The 20,073-nt window shown below is 41.5% G+C and overlaps 1 protein-coding gene across 6 annotated transcripts in view; it reads right to left on the minus strand.

Moving 5' to 3' along the window:
* The window catches only part of LOC147032827 (uncharacterized), a 159,923-nt gene that overhangs the window by 126,835 nt on the left and 13,015 nt on the right, over positions 1 to 20,073 (minus strand). For 4 of the 6 annotated variants that reach the window (XM_085870711.1, XM_085870713.1, XM_085870709.1 and 1 more), the window contains 2 exons: positions 1,003 to 1,068; positions 615 to 684 (listed from right to left, as the gene is read on the minus strand). In XM_085870711.1, coding sequence (XP_085726837.1) covers positions 615 to 684; positions 1,003 to 1,068 — 136 coding nt within the window. Of the gene's footprint in view, positions 1 to 31; positions 430 to 614; positions 685 to 1,002; positions 1,069 to 20,073 lie in introns of those variants that run through there. The other 2 variants (XM_085870712.1, XM_085870710.1) reach the window with 2 other exon arrangements.

The raw sequence follows: 20,073 nt of genomic DNA on the forward strand, positions 1-20,073 counted from the left end.
AAGCAGTCATTGTTGGTGATTTCAACATCAATTCATTTTCAACAAAATATTCAGCTTTAATCAACACTTTAAGACCAAGATTTCAAACAATTAATGAATGGGCCTACCCATACAAGTGGCTCCACCATTGATCACCTGTACACAAATGTTTCACCAGACATGATTCAGCATGGCACCATTCCTTGCTATTTTTCTGACCATAATGCTATTTACTGTATTCTACCTACCCCTGGAGATAGAAAAGAATTAGATACTTTATTGACCTCAAACAAAGTTACTACTACTACATCTGCTCAAAAACAACAAGAACAGGAATGCAAAATTGAAAACAAAGTGAAAAAAAATCAGGTCAAGTATAAGAAATTGACAAGAGAGTCCTTGCTTGAGCATCAACGAAGAAAGACGACAGTAGATGAAAACAATAATGATCTAGAAATAACAGGAACAAAGAGACAGTACAGAGAATTCATCAGAAATTTTACCCTACCAACACCACATGAATCTGCTGTTGTTGCTGAAACACTGAATGTTACAGTGCAAAATGATCCAATAGTCAACCATGAGATATTTGAAGTCAGATATGGGGGCTACCTACGAAATTTACAGCAACATACCTGTCAGTGTCTCATAGATGCAACTGAACCAGATGGAAATTGCTTCTTCCGAGCCATATCTAAACAATTGCTTGGAACAGAGAAATATCATCGTATAAGACAAGTTATATGTAACTTTGAGGAGACACATTTACATACATTCATTGATTGGCTTGGCCAAGGAATACATGGAATGAAGAGTCATGTCAAGAAAATGAGACATTTGCGGCAATGGGCAACTGAAGTAGAGCTGCTTGCCACTACCACGTACTTTGATACTGATATTTGGGAATTCACGGAACACTATCCCTATGGAACTAATAATTGGCAGTGGATCAAGTTACAGAAACGGCAGATACACCCACAAGACCCACCCTTTGATGGAATTCCTTTGGAAGGGAAATTTTACCTTCATCACACTTGTGGAATCCATTATGCCTGCATCTTCCCTGCTGCACACAATCGTCAGCAGCTTCTGGTGCAAAGTCAATCAACACAGTAATATGAAAAAGTTCATTGTACATATGTATATATTTGTAGATAGTAAGTATTTTTTATACATATTTAACAGTAAAATCTATGTACTCCAGTTACTTATCTTTCAATAAATCCAAGTAAAACCTGTTCATAACAGACCTGCTTATATAAAAATCCATTGATATGGCAAACTCAAAAGTGTATCCTGAAAGTAATTTTTAAGTGTATTTACCATTGTACATGGTAAATTCTTTTATAAAGAACTTACTTATGTGGCCCCCGTGAGTGACAAACAAACAGTCACAGGTTTTACTGTATTTATCTAATTGATTATGAATAATTATAATTAATATTATATACAGTTCATTCCTATGATTAAATTGATGCGCAGTTCTATATTGCCGGACAGTGTTAAATTAATGTTTCATGAAATGTTGACATGCTTGCAATGACTTCTGATTTAGTAAACATAGTAAGTCTTTGGTCATAAAGCACATCAAATAGAAAAGACTAGTCAATCCATTTTGCAAGATAAAATTTCATCGAGCGTTAATGGGACAAAGCAGTGCGCGCGGGAATATGCGATGGTGTGCCATCGACAACGTCGTTCTCGTCGTATTATTACTATTATATTTCATAAGCAGGTATACCTCTACAGAATGGATGGGTTGGACCAAGCCTCCTCTTCGTGCAATGAAATAACCCCATTGTATACAACAATTAGCAGCTATTGGTGTTCGGTTACACTGTAATAGCTGTAATTGGTCCTTTTTAACATTGATATGGGTGGACAGACAAAACGCCAGAGTATTATATCAAGAAAAACGATTCGAAGTCGTTTCATCACAAAATAAATTCTCAGAAACATTACTGATAGGTATAAAGAGTTTATTGCAGGGCAGGCAGGATGGATGAGAGGCACACACTCACACTCAGGCTAGCTGTCTAGCCTGAGTTTAAATCCTGACCCAGCTCCAATTAAACTGTCATCCCAGTGTTTCACAGGCAGGGTGATTCATTGATGTGTGTGTCATCCCTTGGATGGACGTTAAACTGGGTATTCAGTCTGCTGATACGAGTTGGTGGACGTTAAAGACCTCCATGGTGTCCTTCGTGAAGAGTAGGTGATCTATTGCTGGCACCCTGAACAGACTGCAAATTCCTGCCACAACTACTTAGTCAAGCGTCAGGCCTGGCTTGCAGGTTCGTGAAGGACTTGGGCCAAAAACTTCCCCTGGCCAACCCCACAAGAACGCAGGAATAAATGAAGCCATTAAATAAGAAGATAGTCTTTTTCAACATCGACAGAGGTTATACAAAAGCATGTGTAGCTGGAATTAGCGAATCGTGCTTCCTTTGCCAACTGGAGGTCAGTAGGCTCGAGACCTTGAATTGTCAATCTTCACATATTTGAACTGTTGTCCCCAATTAAGAAAAACAACCTGCGACACAAAATTGATTACTCACAATTTTTTTCAGGATCCCTCATCGTATATAAGTCAACCCAAACAAGGCCAATGGAAATCTGACATAACAAACCCAGGTAGTGCATAATCAGCAGAGGCCTACAGGCCTGATGTCTTTGATAGACCACAAAACCAAGATGGCAGCCATATAATTTTGACTGGTGCCATGGTGGATGGAATCAAACAACCAATGTGGGTGTAGTCCGGCAGCTGTCCGACCAATGGGTGCACATTTCAAAAATCGACCCCCAACAACAACAACAACCACAGCGGACCTCTTGTAAACCTGTGACATGTCACAGATAAAAGGAACTGCATCTTTCTCCATCAAATCTAGTCCTCATAATGTTTGCTGGACATGTACGAGTGGACTGCACTCTGGTATGCTGGTGATATGTAATCTTTGCCAGAGCTGTGATGGCTCCATCATTTCAGCGTTTTTAATTCACGGTGCCATACATTACACCACACAATCATGATCATTATGTTGTGCTGCGTAAAAGGTTTGTTTGTGAGAGCATGGAGGCCTTGGATGGTCTGAAGAAGTCTTCCTTTAAACAAAATGCAAAATACTCTTCAGGTACGGTATACAGGATGGTCCAAAAATTAATTGCACCTTTCTTTCCAGATAAGTGATGGGAGCCAAATTAACAAAAGATGAGAGAATGAATGTCGCTTGCTAAGAAATGTCCAAACATCATATGTACGTAGAATCGAAAAGTGCCTGCAAGTTAATGGCCAGCAATTCAAACATTTCCTGGAATTCACTGCATCAGTGGTTATCTTGCATGGTAATCAATCGATAATCTATAATAATAAATGTCAGTGTGTCTCCTCCATAACTCCAAAACCATGAAACCTATCAACCCCAAACTTTGCATGCATTCCAAAGGGAACTCCAAGGGAGTGCATGAATGAAAATTTCTTGTTGGGGTTAATTTATACACCCCTTTTGAAGATAATTAACGGCATTATTTAATTATATCCTTCATCAAGGCTTCATCCTTGGTCAGACCCTTGGTGAATGAGCCAGAGTGATCCCTCTATAAAGTCACAGATTTGTGGTACAGAGCAGCCTGGCCAATACGGTTGCATCCAACCCAGATTGTCAGGTTAGGCCAGATCAGATCTGTGACTTGCTGCAGGTATCATGTAAAACCTGTACTAATCTGCTCATGGTCGAGAGTCGGTGACTAAACCGGCTCCCCCAACCATGTCCTCCTGGTGAGGAGGGTTTATTGATATGAACACCCAGCAGGACTAAAAACAAAACCTATTAAAGGGTAGAGGAGCTCCTTGTGAGCCAACGGCCATCCATATCTGGTGCCCCACTGCGTCTGTGGATGTCCTTCTACAGTGGGTTACCTTTCCTAAGAGGTTGGTGGCAGGATTTGTACTCTGGCCACTGTAAAACACTTCTCTTCTCTTCTGGTGCTGAGGGTTGGTGTGGTGTGTGGCAGGTTGATGCTAAGGTGTCGTCCACCAGACGGTAGTCTCCTTGGGTTAACCTGAGGCCATCCCTTCCAGTGGGTGCCTGGAATATCCTTTCCCTAAGAGATGGGGATGGGTCAGGCATCTGCCTTGGGGATGGCCAAACGGAAGCTCCTGGAGTGCTGGCGGAAAGTGAATGCAGCGACGCACTGAGGCACATGCTCCCATTGTGCAGGGTGTCCCAAAAGTCTCCATACATAGGGAAAATTAACACTTTCAGCAAAACGTCTCCCGAAATTCTTCATACATAGCTTATATCTTCTCTTTTTTTCAGATTCCCTTCAAGAATGCCTTTGTCAAAAGAAGAACGTATTGAAATCATTCTCATGGCTGTTTCGGGAAGCTGTCGCAAGGTTGCAATCGACTTTAACAGGAAACATGGCAAGCACATCACACAGGACAAGATTCAGAACATGGATCATTTTAAGGAACGCATTCAAAGTGGAATTACTTGCATAACGCCAGATGTGTTGACACGAGTTCACCATGAGTGGGAGAGACGACTTCATGTGTGTTTACAAAGAAATGGCAATCATGTAGAGAACGTTTTGTAAATAAAGTTAGATTTTGCTAAAAGTGTTAATTTTCCCAATGTATGGAGACTTTTGGGACAATATATATATATATATATATATATATATATATATATATATATATATATATATATATATATATATATATATATATATATATATATATATATATATATATATATATATATATATATATATATATATATATATATATATGAAGCTCCTTGCTCATCTGCTCTCCTTATAGGGGTCTTAATTTGCCTTAAAAAAAAATTTGGCCTACTCAAAAAGCCTTGGTGATTTTCCACGTTGACCTGTCACAGACAAATCAAAGTATATAATCAAAATATTATTTCGGTTTTGAGGGTCGCGTCACGTGGACTCGAAATCTGGAGTGAAATTTGAAAATTTGAAGAAACCAGCGATGTTTTGCATTGTGTTTCCGATGTTCCATCACCAATGAGCTTGCTATCGCTTACCAAGCCAGTCAATCCTTATCAATTCAAAGCAAAGCTATTCAGAGCGAAATAATAGCAAAGCTATTCATTGGAGTACTTTCTTGAGTGCTTAAGCCACTTGGTGAGCCCTCTACAAGCTGCTTCAATGTTTGTTTGTGAGCCATGACGATAAACGGGAAAAGTACCCGCAATGTCCCTCTGCTAAACACAATCAAAAATACATGGATCGATATATGATGATGTGTGTTGTCAAGCCTGCCATTCCTAATCAACCGTTGAGTGTGAAACAGTAGACGGCAATGCACATGACTTCTTTTTTTTTTATCACAGCTGTTGGCGCTTTTGAAAATAAAATTACTAATTGACATTCAAGACAATGTTTGGTGATAATATAAATATATAAAACGTGTGTTCCGCTGTCTTAGTTAAATCTGACAAATGTTTAAATTGTAACCTTAACCTCGGAGTGGTCATGCTGAGCACCGCCCGGAGACGCTCAAAAAATGCACTGCGTGATGGAGTACTTTAGAAGTTATTAGGGGAGAGTTCTTTCCCAAACCAAAGCTCATTGCAGATGCTGCAAGGAATGTAATGGCAGACGAAGGAACAGCGGGTCTGAACTCATTCATTCCCTACACCTCGCGTTCATTGTTTGACATTGGAGTGTCGTGTGTTCACGAACAACTGTGGAACTTACTCTGAATCCACTTTTCGTCCATCCCTTCCCCCCCCCCCATCTCTTCAATTGTCCTTGCATCCAACCCCTCCTTCCTCTCTCTCTCTCCTCTATCTTTCTCACCCCTCTTCCAACTTTCATGAAGTGATAAATAATGGGTGGTTGTGATAAGTTCCCACACATGGTTGTACTGTGGTGTTTGTGTTGTATTTTGAGCCCAGAGTGTCGGGGAGTGTGCAGGTTGGGCAAATGGGAACTTTCTATGGCGGTCGGGGTTGCTGCTGGGCTCAATTCAGCAGTTTCAATTTTGTGATTTGGCTCGGGTTGAGATATTCTGGGGCTCATCACATCTTAGTTGTAAAACTTGTGCTGAAATTAAATAAAAGCATGAACACTGGCATCTCCGGATGTTTATAAGTATTGCAGTTGGGGTGCGATGGGCTCGAGGTTGTCGTGGCCAGACTGTAGGGTGGGGTTTGATGGTGAGTCCGGCTGCTGGTGGGGTGTTGGTTTACCCAGTTCATGTGTTCTTTGGCACGGCGGGTGTCTCCAAGTTGTGCGTGACCCTCTTCGGAGAGTTCTGGTTCCAGAACAGATAAACATGGTGGCAGCCACAGTTCGAATCGCAGACCTCAAAGGAAACTCATGTTATAATCTATATATTACTAAAACTCTCATCATGTATGTATGTATGTATGTATGTATGTATGTATGTATGTATGTATGTATGTATGTTCCCGAAATACAGCCAAAACGGTACACGATAGCACAAAAATTTTAGTGTCACCTTACTCACCATTCTCCTGCGGTGTGCAGTATCAAATTTCGATCAAATCGGGTAACGGAAAAAATTATTAAAACATTAATTCCCGATTCAATCAAGTACGATTTGGGAGAATTTGATCAATGCAAACAGCCTCAGCGGTATAGTTCGCTGGAGCTATCTTTGTTTTTTGAAATGATCTTTTTTATCAACCGCTGTCACAACGGGAACCCAACGGGTTCAAGGGTCGTAGAGTTTCTTTTAAAAAGGTACGTGCTGCTTGAAAGTGACGGGTGGTTTTGCTATCCTGTTTGAACATGCTGTTTTAACGTACCCCTGCACTACTGCCGGCAGTCAAGACCATCCCTCCCCCCCCCCACCCCTTCCCTTCAAGTCCCACTACCAAACGCAAATCCAGAAAATCCCTTTCCTCTCGCCAATTTCCAAATCCTCACACCCCCTACCTCCCGGAGTGTATAGCGATGTGTGGTGAAGTATCGCACTGTCATCCTTCATCGCTCTGTTCCCCTTCTCACTTCCCCCTTCCCCCTTCCTCACCCTCCCCTTCTAGCAGCTGCTGCTTCTTCTTCTTCCTCCTCCTCCTCCTCCTCCTCCTCCTCCTCCTCCTCCTCCTCCTCCTCCTCCTCCTCCTCCTCCTCCTCCTCCTCCTCCTCCTCCTCCTCCTCCTCCTCCTTCATATCCCTCTCTCTCCCCTCTCTTCTCTCTTCTCTCTCTCTCTCTCTCTCTCTCTCTCTCTCTCTCTCTCTCTCTCTCTCTCTCTCTCTCTCTATCTCTCTCTCTCTCTCTCTTGCGCAGTAGTCTTCGGTCATAACTGAACATTGAGAACTTGTGGTATTATAGAGATGACCGTCACTCCCACCCCTCCCCCTCCCTCTTCCACCCGTCACCTCGCACCTCCTTATTCACCCACATCTCCTTTTATCTCTCCTACCCCTTTCCGCTCTTACTCACCCCCCCCTCCTCCTTTCATATTGCCATCGGTGAAGGCTCGGGTGGTATTTGCTTGGAGAACTAGTAGACCTATAAGGGCATCAGTGGAGCACATACCTCCGCCACGTAATACCTGATCCAGGAGAACATATCGGACCCAATACATTTTTGAAATATCATTATATATATATATATATATATATATACATATATATATACATATATATATATACATATATATATATATATATATATATATATATATATACATATATATATACATATATATATATACATATATATATCGTTTTTGTCCTATCTCGCAATGGTGAAGAATCAATTTAAAAATTAAATAATTCTCGTATCCGGATTCAGATCTTCACCAAAATCGAATCAATTAATCATGGTCACACACCCAACCTGTCTACCAAGTTTCATCCGAATCACTCCACAACTTTTTGAAATATTGTGCTATATATTAGTTTAGCCCTATCTCTCAATGGTGAAGAATCACTTAAGAAATTATCGGATCCGGATCCAGATCCAGATTTGGATCTTCACTAAAATTGAATCAATTCTTCCTCGTCACACACCAAGTGTGTCCACCATGTTTCATCCGAATCCGTCCACAACTTTTTGAGATATCGTGCTATACACCGATGAGCCAAAACATTATGACCACCTGCCTAATATGCTGTTGGTCCTCCGTGTGCCCCAAAACAGCGCCGACCCGCCGAGGCATGGACTCCACAAGACCCCTGAAGGTGTCCTGTGGTATCTGGCACCAAAACATTAGCACCAGATCCTTTAAGTCCTGCAAGTTGCGAGGTGGAGCCGCCGTGGATCGGACTTGTCGGTCCAATACATCCCACAGATGCTCAATCGGATTGAGATCTGGAGAATTTGGAGGCCAGGGTAACACCTTGAACACTTCTTCATGTTCCTCAAACCATTCCCGAACAATGTGTGCAGTGTGCATTATCCTGCTGAAAGAGGCCACTGCCATCAGGGAATACCATTGCCATGAAGGGGTGTACCTGGTCTGTAACGATGTTTCGGTGGGTGACACCTGTCAAATTGACATCCACATGAATGGCCGGACCCAGGGTTTCGCAGCAGAACATTGCCCAGAGCATCACACTCCCTCCAACGGCTTGTCGACTTCCCACAGTGCATCCTGGTGCCATCACTTCCCCAGGTAAACGGCACACACATACACGGCCATCCACGTGATCCAAAAGAAAATGCGACTCATTGGACCGGACGACCTTCTTCAACTGCTCCAAGGTCCAGTTCCGACGCTCGCGTGCCCATTGTAGGCACTTTCGACGGTGGACAGGGGTCATCATGGGCACTCTAACTGGTCTGCGGCTACGCAGCCCCATACGTAGCAGGGTGCGATGCACTGTGGATCGTGACACATTCCTCCCGTGACCACCATTAAAATTTTCTGTGACTTGCGCCACAGTAGACGTGTCGGTTCGGACCAGACGGGATAGCCTTCGTTGCCCTCGCGCATCGAGGAGCCTTGGGCGCCCAACACCCTGTCGTTAGTTTGTGGTTTGTCCATCCTTGGACCACTGTCAGTCGGTACTCACCACTGCTGACCGGGAGCACCCCACAAGCCTTGCCGTTTCAGAGATGCTCCGACCCAGTCGTCTGGCCATAACAATTTGGCCCTTGTCAAAGTCGCTGAGGTCTTTACTCCTGCCCATTTCGCCTGCATCCAACAGATCAACTTCAAGAACTGACTGTTCACTTGCTGCCGAATATATCGCACCCCTTGACAGGTGCCATTGTAACAAGATAATCAATGTTATTCACTTCACCTGTCAGTGGTCATAATGTTTTGGCTCATCAGTGTATATAATTTTTGGCCTTATCTCTCAATGGTGAAGAATCACTTTAAAAAAATTCTCGCATTCGGATCTTCACCAAAATCTAATCAGTTCGTCCTTGTCACACACCCAACCTGCCCAGCAAATTTCACCCGGATCCATCCACAACTTGTTGAGATGACAGACAGACAGAGAGGGGTGAAAACATAACCTCATTCATCTTCGGTAGCGGAGGTAATAATAATTTTTACCATTGGACTCATTACATTAAAACTCGTAGTCCTGCTCTTCTTCCTCAGCATCGGAAACACAGGCTTTGAAAACGGGAATAGCTGCAATTAAACGGACAGTAATTTTTGTTCCAAGCAAAGCTATTAGTTTCCAACCAAGTAAATCGATGATTATACCTTTAATCGTAGACTGCTCCTTCCCATTTCCATGATGTCATCGCCAGGCTCCGAAGGAAGGGAGTACTCAGGTTTTACTCCATTTGTTACTTACGAAATCTTTAGATTTCGTAAGTATATTGATGACTTCCATCATGTGTTTGTGTGTGTGTGTGTGTGTGTGTGTGTGTGTGTGTGTGTGTGTGTGTGTGTGTGTGTGTGTGTGTGTGTGTGTGTGTGTGTGTGTGTGTGTGTGTTTGTAGGCACGATAACTCGAGAACGGAAGAAGCCACCAATGTCAAATTACACCACGTGATTCAGGAGGGTGATGGCTAGCGCTGATTAGATTTTGGTCAAAATCGGTCAAAGGTCAAGGTCACAGTGAGGTCAGACATTCGATTTTTGATGGTTTGATACAGAATCATCGTAGAAACTTCTGATTTGCGTCGCTACCTTCTCGAGAGACAGCTTTTATTAGACAAGGTCAGAGGTCAAGTTGACGATTTCGTAAGTACCAGTCTATGACTGCTTGTTACTTACGAAATCTAAAGATTTCGTAAGTAGATTGATGACTTCCGTCCTCTGTTTGTGTGTTTGTTACTTACGAAATCTAAAGATTTCGTAAGTATGTTGATGCCTTCCGTTTCTGTTTGTTTGTTTGTTTGTTTGTCGGCACGATAACTCGAGAATGGAAGAAGCTACCAATGTCAAATTACACCGCGTGATTCAGGAGGGTGATGGCAAGCGCTGATTAGATTTTGGTCAAAATCGGTCAAAGGCCAAGGTCACAGTGAGGTCAAACATAATTCCGTAAATTCATGTGGAGAAATGGAGTATTTTTGCTTCGGTCGACGTTACGAGTTCGTTTTAACTTTGATTTTAATTTTGTCTTCGGTTTTTGCGATCGCTTTGAACGCTTAAAACTCGGTTGTCGAAATTCTGGTAAAAATCGGATGATTTGGAGACGTTTTGAGATTGTATAAAAAATATTTCACTCGCCGCGTCACAGCTCGTCACGTGGTGCAGCGCACTCGAGCAGAGGCATCGTTGATCACGTAAAGGTTTTCCGTGTGCGCGCTGACGGTGTTTTCGATAAAGATGGTGTTTAAAAGTCATTTTTTTATCCCAATAAAGGTTATCGTCGCATGCCTGACTCGCTAAGCCATCGGATTATGTAAAGATTATTGGTGGATGGCCGAATATTATGGTTTTGTGACTTTGATAAAATAATATTAAATAATTGCGTGGAGAAATGAGATTTTTGCTTCGGTCGACGTTACGATTTTTGATGGTTTGGTACAGAATCATTGTCGAAACTTCTGGTTTGCGTTGCTACCTTCTCTGGAGACAGCTTTTATTAGACAAGGTCAGAGGTCAAGTTGACGATTTCATAAGTACCAGTCTATCACTGCTTGTTTGCTTGTTTGTCCAGGCGATATCTCATCCATCCTTTGAGCTATGAAGCTGAAATTTCGGTACAAAAGTGAAGATGTGCTTTGGCAAAAATGATATTTTTTGTTTTTGGATTGATCAATTAATTACTGAATTACTATCGATTTATTCATGACTTATTTATTTTCTTTCTTACATGGGCAATATCTCAGGCACCTTTTGAGCTCAGAGGCTGATATTTGGACACTACATTGAACAAGTGATTTGGCTTTAAAGGGTATTTTTGATTTATTGATTAATCAATTAATCGATTAATTATTCATTTTTCGATGAGTTCCTTGATTTTCAAAAAGTTACAGATTCAGATGAAACGGTGGTGGTTTTGGTATGCTATTAGCCAATTGATTAAGAAATTAATTATTTTACCATTATTATTTATTTGTTTTAATTATCCAATTAATCAACTAATCAATTAAGTATTGCACACTGCTCCCTCAAAATTCCGTCTCCATGTACTGTACAGTGGCATCGCTGGGCACTGAAGGCACCCTGGCAATGTTTGTTTTCAGAGGAAGGCGCGAGGGGAAGCGCCTGGCACTGAAGGCGCTCGAGGATTTGTTATTTATTTGGCAAAGAGGTGGTGAACATTGCATGCACCTCTGCTTGTGTTTACATATTATTGCTCTTCACTATTTACCATTAGTATTTTTGTACAACATGAGGAACTCTTTAGAATAAAATGTTATGGACAGAAAAAAAAAACTTGGCTGCCTTTACATACAGGTTAATCCTGTGGCTGCTGCCTTTCATCGGGCTACTCTGTATAAAAGTGTGTAAATGTGAGCAGAATAAATTGAGGGAAGGAAATGGCAGAGTTGAAACATTAAATTTTCATGATCATTACATTAGGTTGAGTTGCTGGGAAGTTTCTTAATTTATATTGACGTCTCGACTGAATTGTCAACAAGCTTTGTGTAACAAGCTACATTTATATAATACACATCAGAACATTGAGAACAATAATTACAGGAAGTAAATTGCCAATAATTAGAGGAAGTAAATAATCTACATGTTGTGAAACAGGTGCATGTGTATATCGTGCTTATGAAAATCCCAGGGTATCCTTTCAAAATTCTTCAACTTACAATTTTTGAGTTGAATTTTCAGAAACAATCAGGTGCTAATTAAACTTCGGTTATACATGTGCTCTGCAAATGACTCGGCAGGAAATAGAACAGCACTTGCTACAGTGCACACTTCCACCAGGCTGAACATTCTACGTTTTGTATCCCGCTGATGGTCCGGATCCAGATCCGGACCCGAACGAAAATCGAATCGACATGGTCTTGTCACTGAACCAACCCATCCACCATGTTTTGTTATAATTCGTCCACAACCTTTTGAAATATCATGCTATATATCGATTTTGGCCCTATCACTCAAGGCTTGATGAATCATTTTTAAATTATAGTATCCAGACAGGATCTTCACCGAATTCGAATCAATTCGTCTTTGGCACACACCCAACTGGTCCACCAAGTTTCGTCCAAATCCATCCATAACCTTTTGAAATACCCTACTCAAAGACAGATGGACAGACAAACAGGGGTGAAACCATAATCTCTTTATGACCAACACTTTCTTCCTCTGTTCATCACAAGGAGCTAGCTGAGAAAGAGCAGGAAAAGAAGTTCCATGCAGAGAGATGGTGAGCAGAAACGGGTGAAGAGGGGAGGAAAGGATAATGTTGATACATATCAATTTGGGAATGAAAACAATAAAAGGTGGGAAATTGTGTTAATGATGCTAAAAAATACAGCAATAAATGAGTATAATATGAAACCACATTGAAAGATAAAGAAACCGTTAAAAGAGAGAGACCGTCAGGAAGAACCTGTTAAAGAGAAAGACAAAGCAAAGTTGAAACATTTTACCAAGGATGTTTTTCAAAAGGACAGACACCATCTCTTGATTGCCAGTCCCAACTCCCTGTAATGTTTCTTGAAGTGCATTTGGGTGATCATGATGAAGTACGATAGAGAGGGGAATGCAAAAGGCAACTAGAAAGAGCAATCAATGATTGCAGACCCTTGCCAGGACTTGTTGTGTGTGGTTTTATAGTATGTATTTTATAGACGTACGCGCATTCTAATTGTACCGTACATACTTTAGAAACTTATTCACATTCTAATTTGACAGATTTATAGAGGTACTACCTCATACTCGGTTGAAAAAAGATAACATGTATGACTGGCTACCACTAAGTGGCGATTGTGGCTTATGTTTGCTCATTCTGTGCAGACCAAAATACAAACAAGAAGGCGTTAGGTGGTAGCCTGACAAGTATGACGAAAATCATGCAAATTACGTCACTGTTACCTTGACCTTTGATATATATATATATATATATATATATATATATATATATATATATATATATATATATATATATATATATATATATATATATATATATGTATGTACGAGTCAAAAACATTGACAGCCTCACTTTTATGCTTCGGAATCCTCTGGTAAAGTTTGATGAAGATAGCTGAAAGCGTTCACGAGTTATTGCACTCACAAACAAACAAACAAGAAAAATGTCGTGCAAACCACGACACTTGCGAAATCCATAAAACAAATTTGACCTTACAAAAATAATTGGTGGTTGAATTAATTGTCCAAATATGAAAATCCACTTCAAATTTCAAGTCAATCGGATGAAAATTGACAATTTTAGAAATTCGCCCGAGATGTTGACCGAAAAAATAATTGGTGCTTGAATTCAGTGACTTGGTATTGAAATCCTGTTAAAATTTCTCATCAATCAGATAAAAATTGAGGATTTTAGAAATTTAACAGTTGTTGACCTTTGGCCGATGTTGACCTTTTGACCAACATGGTCAAAAAACATTGACAGCCTCACTTTGTCCTTCAGAACCCTCTGGTAAAGCCTGACAAAGATAGTTCAAAGCATTCTTGAGTTATTGCACTCACAGACTAACATACAAACGAGACAGACCAACATATGACTAAAATTTTCAAATTTCGTCATGCCAAATGGACCCAATGCAATACCATCTAGACGAGCGAGGATAAGAAGAGTGCCTCTTTGAGGCCCAGAAGTGCTGAGTAATGCTTGGCCATCTTTACCAGACCATTTTGCAGGCTCAGCACTCGGTATTCTGTAGCTCTGTGCTCAAAGTGAAGTGGCACTGAACCATGTGACAGGTAGATAATTTAGCTCAACAGGCAGGTAGATTATGTGAGCTGATGGCATGGTCTAGAGAGACAAACACTCATCCCTAAGCTGTCTATAGTCTGTGTTTGAATCCCAACCCAGCTATAAACTGTCATCTCAGTGTTTCACTGGCAAGGTGATTCAACAATGTGTGTGCCGTCCATCAGAAGGACGTTAGCCGGGCGTCCCTTCTGCCAGCATTCGGTCGTGGACGTTAAAGATCCCACGGTGTCCTTCGCAAAGAGTAGGTGAGCTATTGCCGACACCATTGCCAAGTTCCAAATTTCTGCCCATACTACGAGAGGGCATTACATCAGCGGCACAGCCACACCCTCAGACAATGAAAATGCGGGCTGACGGGATGGTCTAGGCCCCTGTTCTTCATTGCACGGCCCACGAGCCACTGGGGGGCCCCTGGTGGCCTAGAGTGCGGCCCCGACGCGTGGTCGATAATACACAAATGGGAAAGCACTCCATCATAATCTGCCATAAATGCTATCAAATTGACCTAATGGTTTCAAATTAATGTTCCAATGTGAAGTGTAAAAGTAACATCACGACATCAGTCGATGGCAGTAGGCAAACAATTATGCTTGCAGCCCAGTAACCACAATGAAAAAAAATAGCACGGCAAAGCAGGCATAACCCCTCAGCCCCTTGACGCAAACCAATTTCAAGATGGTGGCCATATTGAAAATCGCAGCACGCCCATTTTCAAAAGGAACCTTCCTCTACTCAACCCCAACACACCCAGCAAAAATGGATTTCATCGGACAAGGAATTCTCCTCGAAATTGACGGAAACTAATTTCAACATGGCTGCCGTGGCGGCCACAGTGAAAATCGCAGCAAGCCCATTTTGGAAAGGAACCTTCCTCCACTCAACGCCATTATACCTCACCAGAATAAAATCAATGTGTGAAGCCGTTCTCAAGTTGTCGGGAAACCAAATTCAAGATGGCTGCTCTAGCCGCCATATTGGATATCGGATTGCGCTGAATATCGAAAGGAACCTTCTTCTAAACACCCCCATTACATTACACAAAAATGAAATCAATAAGTCAAGCCGTTCTCAAGTTATTGTCCGGAAACCAAATTCAAGATGGCTGCCCGAGCCGCCATATTGGATATCGCATCGCACTGATTATCGAAAGGAACCTTCCTCTACCCAGCCCGAACACACACTGCAAAAATGGATTTAATCGGACAAGGCGTTCTCCTCGAAATTGATGGAAACCAATTTCAAGATGGCTGCCATGGAGGCCACATTGAAAATCGGAGCATGCCCATTTTCAAAAGGAACCTTTCACTACTCAACCCCAACACACCCTGCAAAAATGGATTTAATCGGACAAGGCGTTCTCGAAATCGACGGAAACCAATTTCAAGATGGCTGCCATGGAGGCCACATTGAAAAACGCAGTGCGCCCATTTTCGAAAGGAACCTTCCTCGAATAAACCCCAACATACCCTGCAAAATGGATTTAATCGGACAAGGCGTTCTCCTCGAAATTGACGGAAACCAAAAGTTGACAGACGGACGCCCGGACAACACCTGTGACGACAATACCCCTTAGCCCAATTCGGGCTGAGGGGTAAAAACATTGGGGACGTGGAGGTGGGGCCTAATCACAGCCATTTGAGAGTCCTGCAGGAAATGTGATGGCTCTCACACTGGTATCTTATCGGCAAAAGTGGCCCCCTTCTAAAAAAAAAAAAATAGCGAAGATCACTGGACTAGACTCTAAAGTTACAGTGAGTGCAGAAAGGAATGGAGAAGAGATGTTCAAATAACTTACTTTGAGATCACCACAAATACGCAGGTATTTACGTGTGTGTGTATGTGTGTATGTGTGTATGTGTATGTGTGTATGTGTATGTGTGTATGTGTATGTGTGTGTGTGTGTGTGTGTGTGTGTGTGTGTGTGTGTGTGTGTGTGTGTGTGTGTGTGTGTGTGTGTGTGTGTGTGTGTGTGTGTGTGTGTGTGTGTGTGTGTGTGTGTGTGTGTGTGTGTGTGTGTGTGTGTGTGTGTGTGTGTGTGTGTGTGTGTGTGTGTGTGTGTGTGTGTGTGTGTGTGTGTGTGTGTGTGTGTGTGTGTGTGTGTGTGTGTGTGTGTGTGTGTGTGTGTGTGTGTGTGTGTGTGTATATATATATATATATATATATATATATATATATATATATATATATATTTGTTATTGGTTCATGAAAAAATATTTTCACAAAAAAAATAAGTGACCACGATATTCGTTATTGGTGTGTGTCTGTCTGTCTGTCTGCCTGCCTGTCTGTCTGTCTGTCCCGAGCATAGCTCTGTGTGTTTTGATCCAATCCTCAGAAAATTTTGGTAGGAGGTTTATATCATGATCTCGTCGTTTTCCTGAGAATGGGCATTGTCCGCCCATTATGGGCGAAGCCATGCCCAAAAAACAGGGGTTTTTAGGGGGTAGTCGATTTCAATTTGCATCTTCTCCGAGGGGGTTTGTCGAATCTGACAGGGGTTTTGGTATTTGGTTAGCCCAATGGCACCTGCATAGCTCCACAGAGCTCGATTTTTCATTTTCGTCCCAAGGTCAAGGTCACAAGGTCACGAACTTAGAAAACTGCGAATTTTGACAGAAAAATCCATCTTCTCCGAGAGGTTTGTCGAATCTGGCAGGGGTTTCAGTATTTGGTTAGCCCAATGGCACCTGCATAGCCCCACGGAGCTCGATTTTTCATTTTCGTCCCAAGGTCAAGGCCACAAGGTCACAAACTTAGAAAATTGCAAATTGTGTTTTTAGGGGGTAGCCGATTTCAATTTGCATCTTCTCCGAGGGGGTTTGTTGAATCTGGCAGTGGTTTCAGTATTTGGTTCGCCCAATGGCACCTGCATAGCCCCACGGAGCTCGATTTTTCATTTTCGTCCCAAGGTCAAGGTCACAAGGTCACGATCTTAGATAATTGCGAATTTTGACATAAAAATCATACGACCACCCAAACTTTGAGAGCTAGGATGACAACATTTTTTATGCATAATCTTGAGGTCATTCCCCACCTAAAGTCTTGAAACCATTTTGCTCTATCTCGAACACCTTGCCCGTGGCGCCCCCTTCAAGTTTGTTTTTATGCTGATTTCATCAAAGTATGGATAATCCGAGGAGTGTGAAATGCCATATAACCTATATGACATTATATTGTTCCTGGAATGTTCCAGAGGAAGTTTTGCACCAAAGGTCATAATCCTTGACCTTTGACCTTTTAAAGTTCACAAAGGTCAAATTTTCAAAGTTGTGGGAATCGAACCGGGTTTTCGACCTTCTTCAACAAACTAACTCCAATAAGCTATAGCACGTATCCTGTTTCCTTATTTTAATGTCCACAACATTGTTTTGTGACCTTTAAAGGTTATGTAAAGGCCAAATGTTGAAAGTAGTTGAACGAAACCGGGTTTTCGAGATTTTGCAACTTATAACCTGTCACTCGTACCACATCATGTTGATCATTTTTATAACTTGGTCAAAAATTATCACATTGTCTCATCCTTGACTTCTGAAAAAATCTACATCGTCAAATACCGCTCGTGAACCATCGTCGTCTTCAGACTTGTTATTATGATTTTTTTTTTTTTTTTAACCCCACACGTGTGAAGTGAAAAGCGGGGTTAATAATTTGGTTCACTTTGTCTGTCCGTCCGTCCATAAACGTCAGTTTATGATTGAGGAACAGCTTCATTTCAATTGAATGTTATATTTTGATCACAAATTGGAACATGGATCGGAAAACGAACCTGTGGTTTCGCACTGCTTTCACTCAAAATTTGTACCAATTGCACATGTGCAGAGAGGACTAAGATAACTTTTCACTCTGTCTGTCTGGCAGTCAAACAAAATTGAAAATCATTCCAAACATGAAACTTACCTGTGTTAAAGGACGTTATAAAGGACATAAACAACAGGCATGAATAACTCATGTATTGTGTTAAATAAGGTGTGTGTCAAAGGCATGAGGTGCTGCATCAACCACGGTACACTTCCGAAAAAAATTTTTTACACAACTTGTAAAATCGTTCTTCATTTCAATTGAACACTGAAGAATACAAATTGCCTTTTTGGCACTTTCAAAAACCTTTCATTCAGCAGTACTTGGACAAAATATTACGGCATTTCATGTCATGTCGACCAATGAAATTTGCTGCTCGCAGACCCCGCCCATATCCTTTTTTTCTCAAGACTGCGTGGGCCGCAGGGTAAGGTGTTCTCTGAACTCTAGTCACCTCTGCACTCTGTCCACATGCATGGTGATTCAATGATATTGATAAGATATTTAACGATCTGCTCACCCTGCCATCGGTCAAGTTGTCGATTTTAGCTTCGGCACTCTTGCATGACTGTCGTGCATTGTATTTCATGATACTGATCTATGTTATATAATAATTCCAACGTTTTACTTTTGTCATTGCCTTGTTTATGGGGGTCCAGTTAAACAAGTGTTTTTTTTACTCTTCCCTTGTGTTTGAACAATGCGAAAATAAACCAAACGTTCCTCCTAACTGAAACTCTTCATGCTATTTAGACTCCTCAAAGCCAACTGTTTCCCTCTATAACCACAATACTTTGCATGGAAAAGATGTTCTTGTTATCTTCTTTGAATTAGATAGGACACACAAGGAGACATGCATTCAAATGGCATGTAAGTACCTATAATGTCTGACCTCTGATTCATGGGAATATGGGTTTTTCATGTTCCCTGTACACGTTTTACAAAGTTATTTAATGTCCACATTTGAACCGTATTGAAATAAGAGGACAAGCTAACATAATATAGATACAGGAGGACAGAGCAACATGAAGCTTACAGTAACGAGAGGTCGGTTGTTAAGCATGTTCAAACCCCATGAGACACCAACATAAGTATAATACTAGTCAGTCGGCCAGGGAAGTACATGTTCTAATAGTAGTGGCATAGCAATCACACATCCATGGCAGAGCTGTTTCAAGGCCACATTTTGAAGAGCATCACGGGCTTGCCGGTGGAAGCTGATGACCTCCGCAACAAGGTAGTGGCATTGTACTTCTCAGGTGCCTGGTACTCTGGAGCCATAGAATTCACTCTCACGCTGAGAGACTTCTATGCTGCGCTCACTGAGGAACATCCTCCAGAACCTTTCCAGGTGGTCTTCGTGTCGCTGGATCGGAGCTCTGAGGAGATGTGGGAGTATGTATGGGAGCTGCACGGAGATTGGCTTGTGGTGCCTTGGGATGACCCGATCCGCAAGTATGGCTGTTTATCTACTTCGAGTGTTTCTTGTGCTAAGAGTACGTGAAATGGCCTCTAAGGTCACGTGTGCAACTTAGGTTACCCGGAGGCTGCATTAGCAATGAAGAACCTTTTCGTCTGATTTCAGTTTTGAAAAACCTTTTATCCGTGGCTCAAGCCATAATGAATCATTATTCTACTTAGATGCAACAGTAGAGATAATAAAATATAAATGAAGATCATATTCAAATGAGGACTTCTTTTATTAAAAAGGCATGAATGATTTACTTCACCGGATACTTGTCATAACATCGTGCAATGCCCTGTCCATAAACAGATTATACTTCGTCGGCATGGCTGGTACTCCCAAATATATCAAGCATTTAAGAAAAAACGAATTCCCTTTAAATATCATTGCACAGTAGTGGTAAATAATTATACAGTAAGCCAACAAGGGTATTAATTAGACATTGGAGGGGGCCATTTGCTCCATCATGCCGAAAGCCTTGCCCACACTCCATTAACTCCGTTGCCAATTTACATGTTTATTTATGTAGTAACCCTGTTCTT

The sequence above is a fragment of the Eptatretus burgeri genome, chromosome 2, assembly GCF_056783735.1.
Source record: "Eptatretus burgeri isolate ZD-2024b chromosome 2, Ebu_testis_v1, whole genome shotgun sequence".
NCBI classification, from domain to species: Eukaryota; Metazoa; Chordata; class Myxini; order Myxiniformes; family Myxinidae; genus Eptatretus; species Eptatretus burgeri.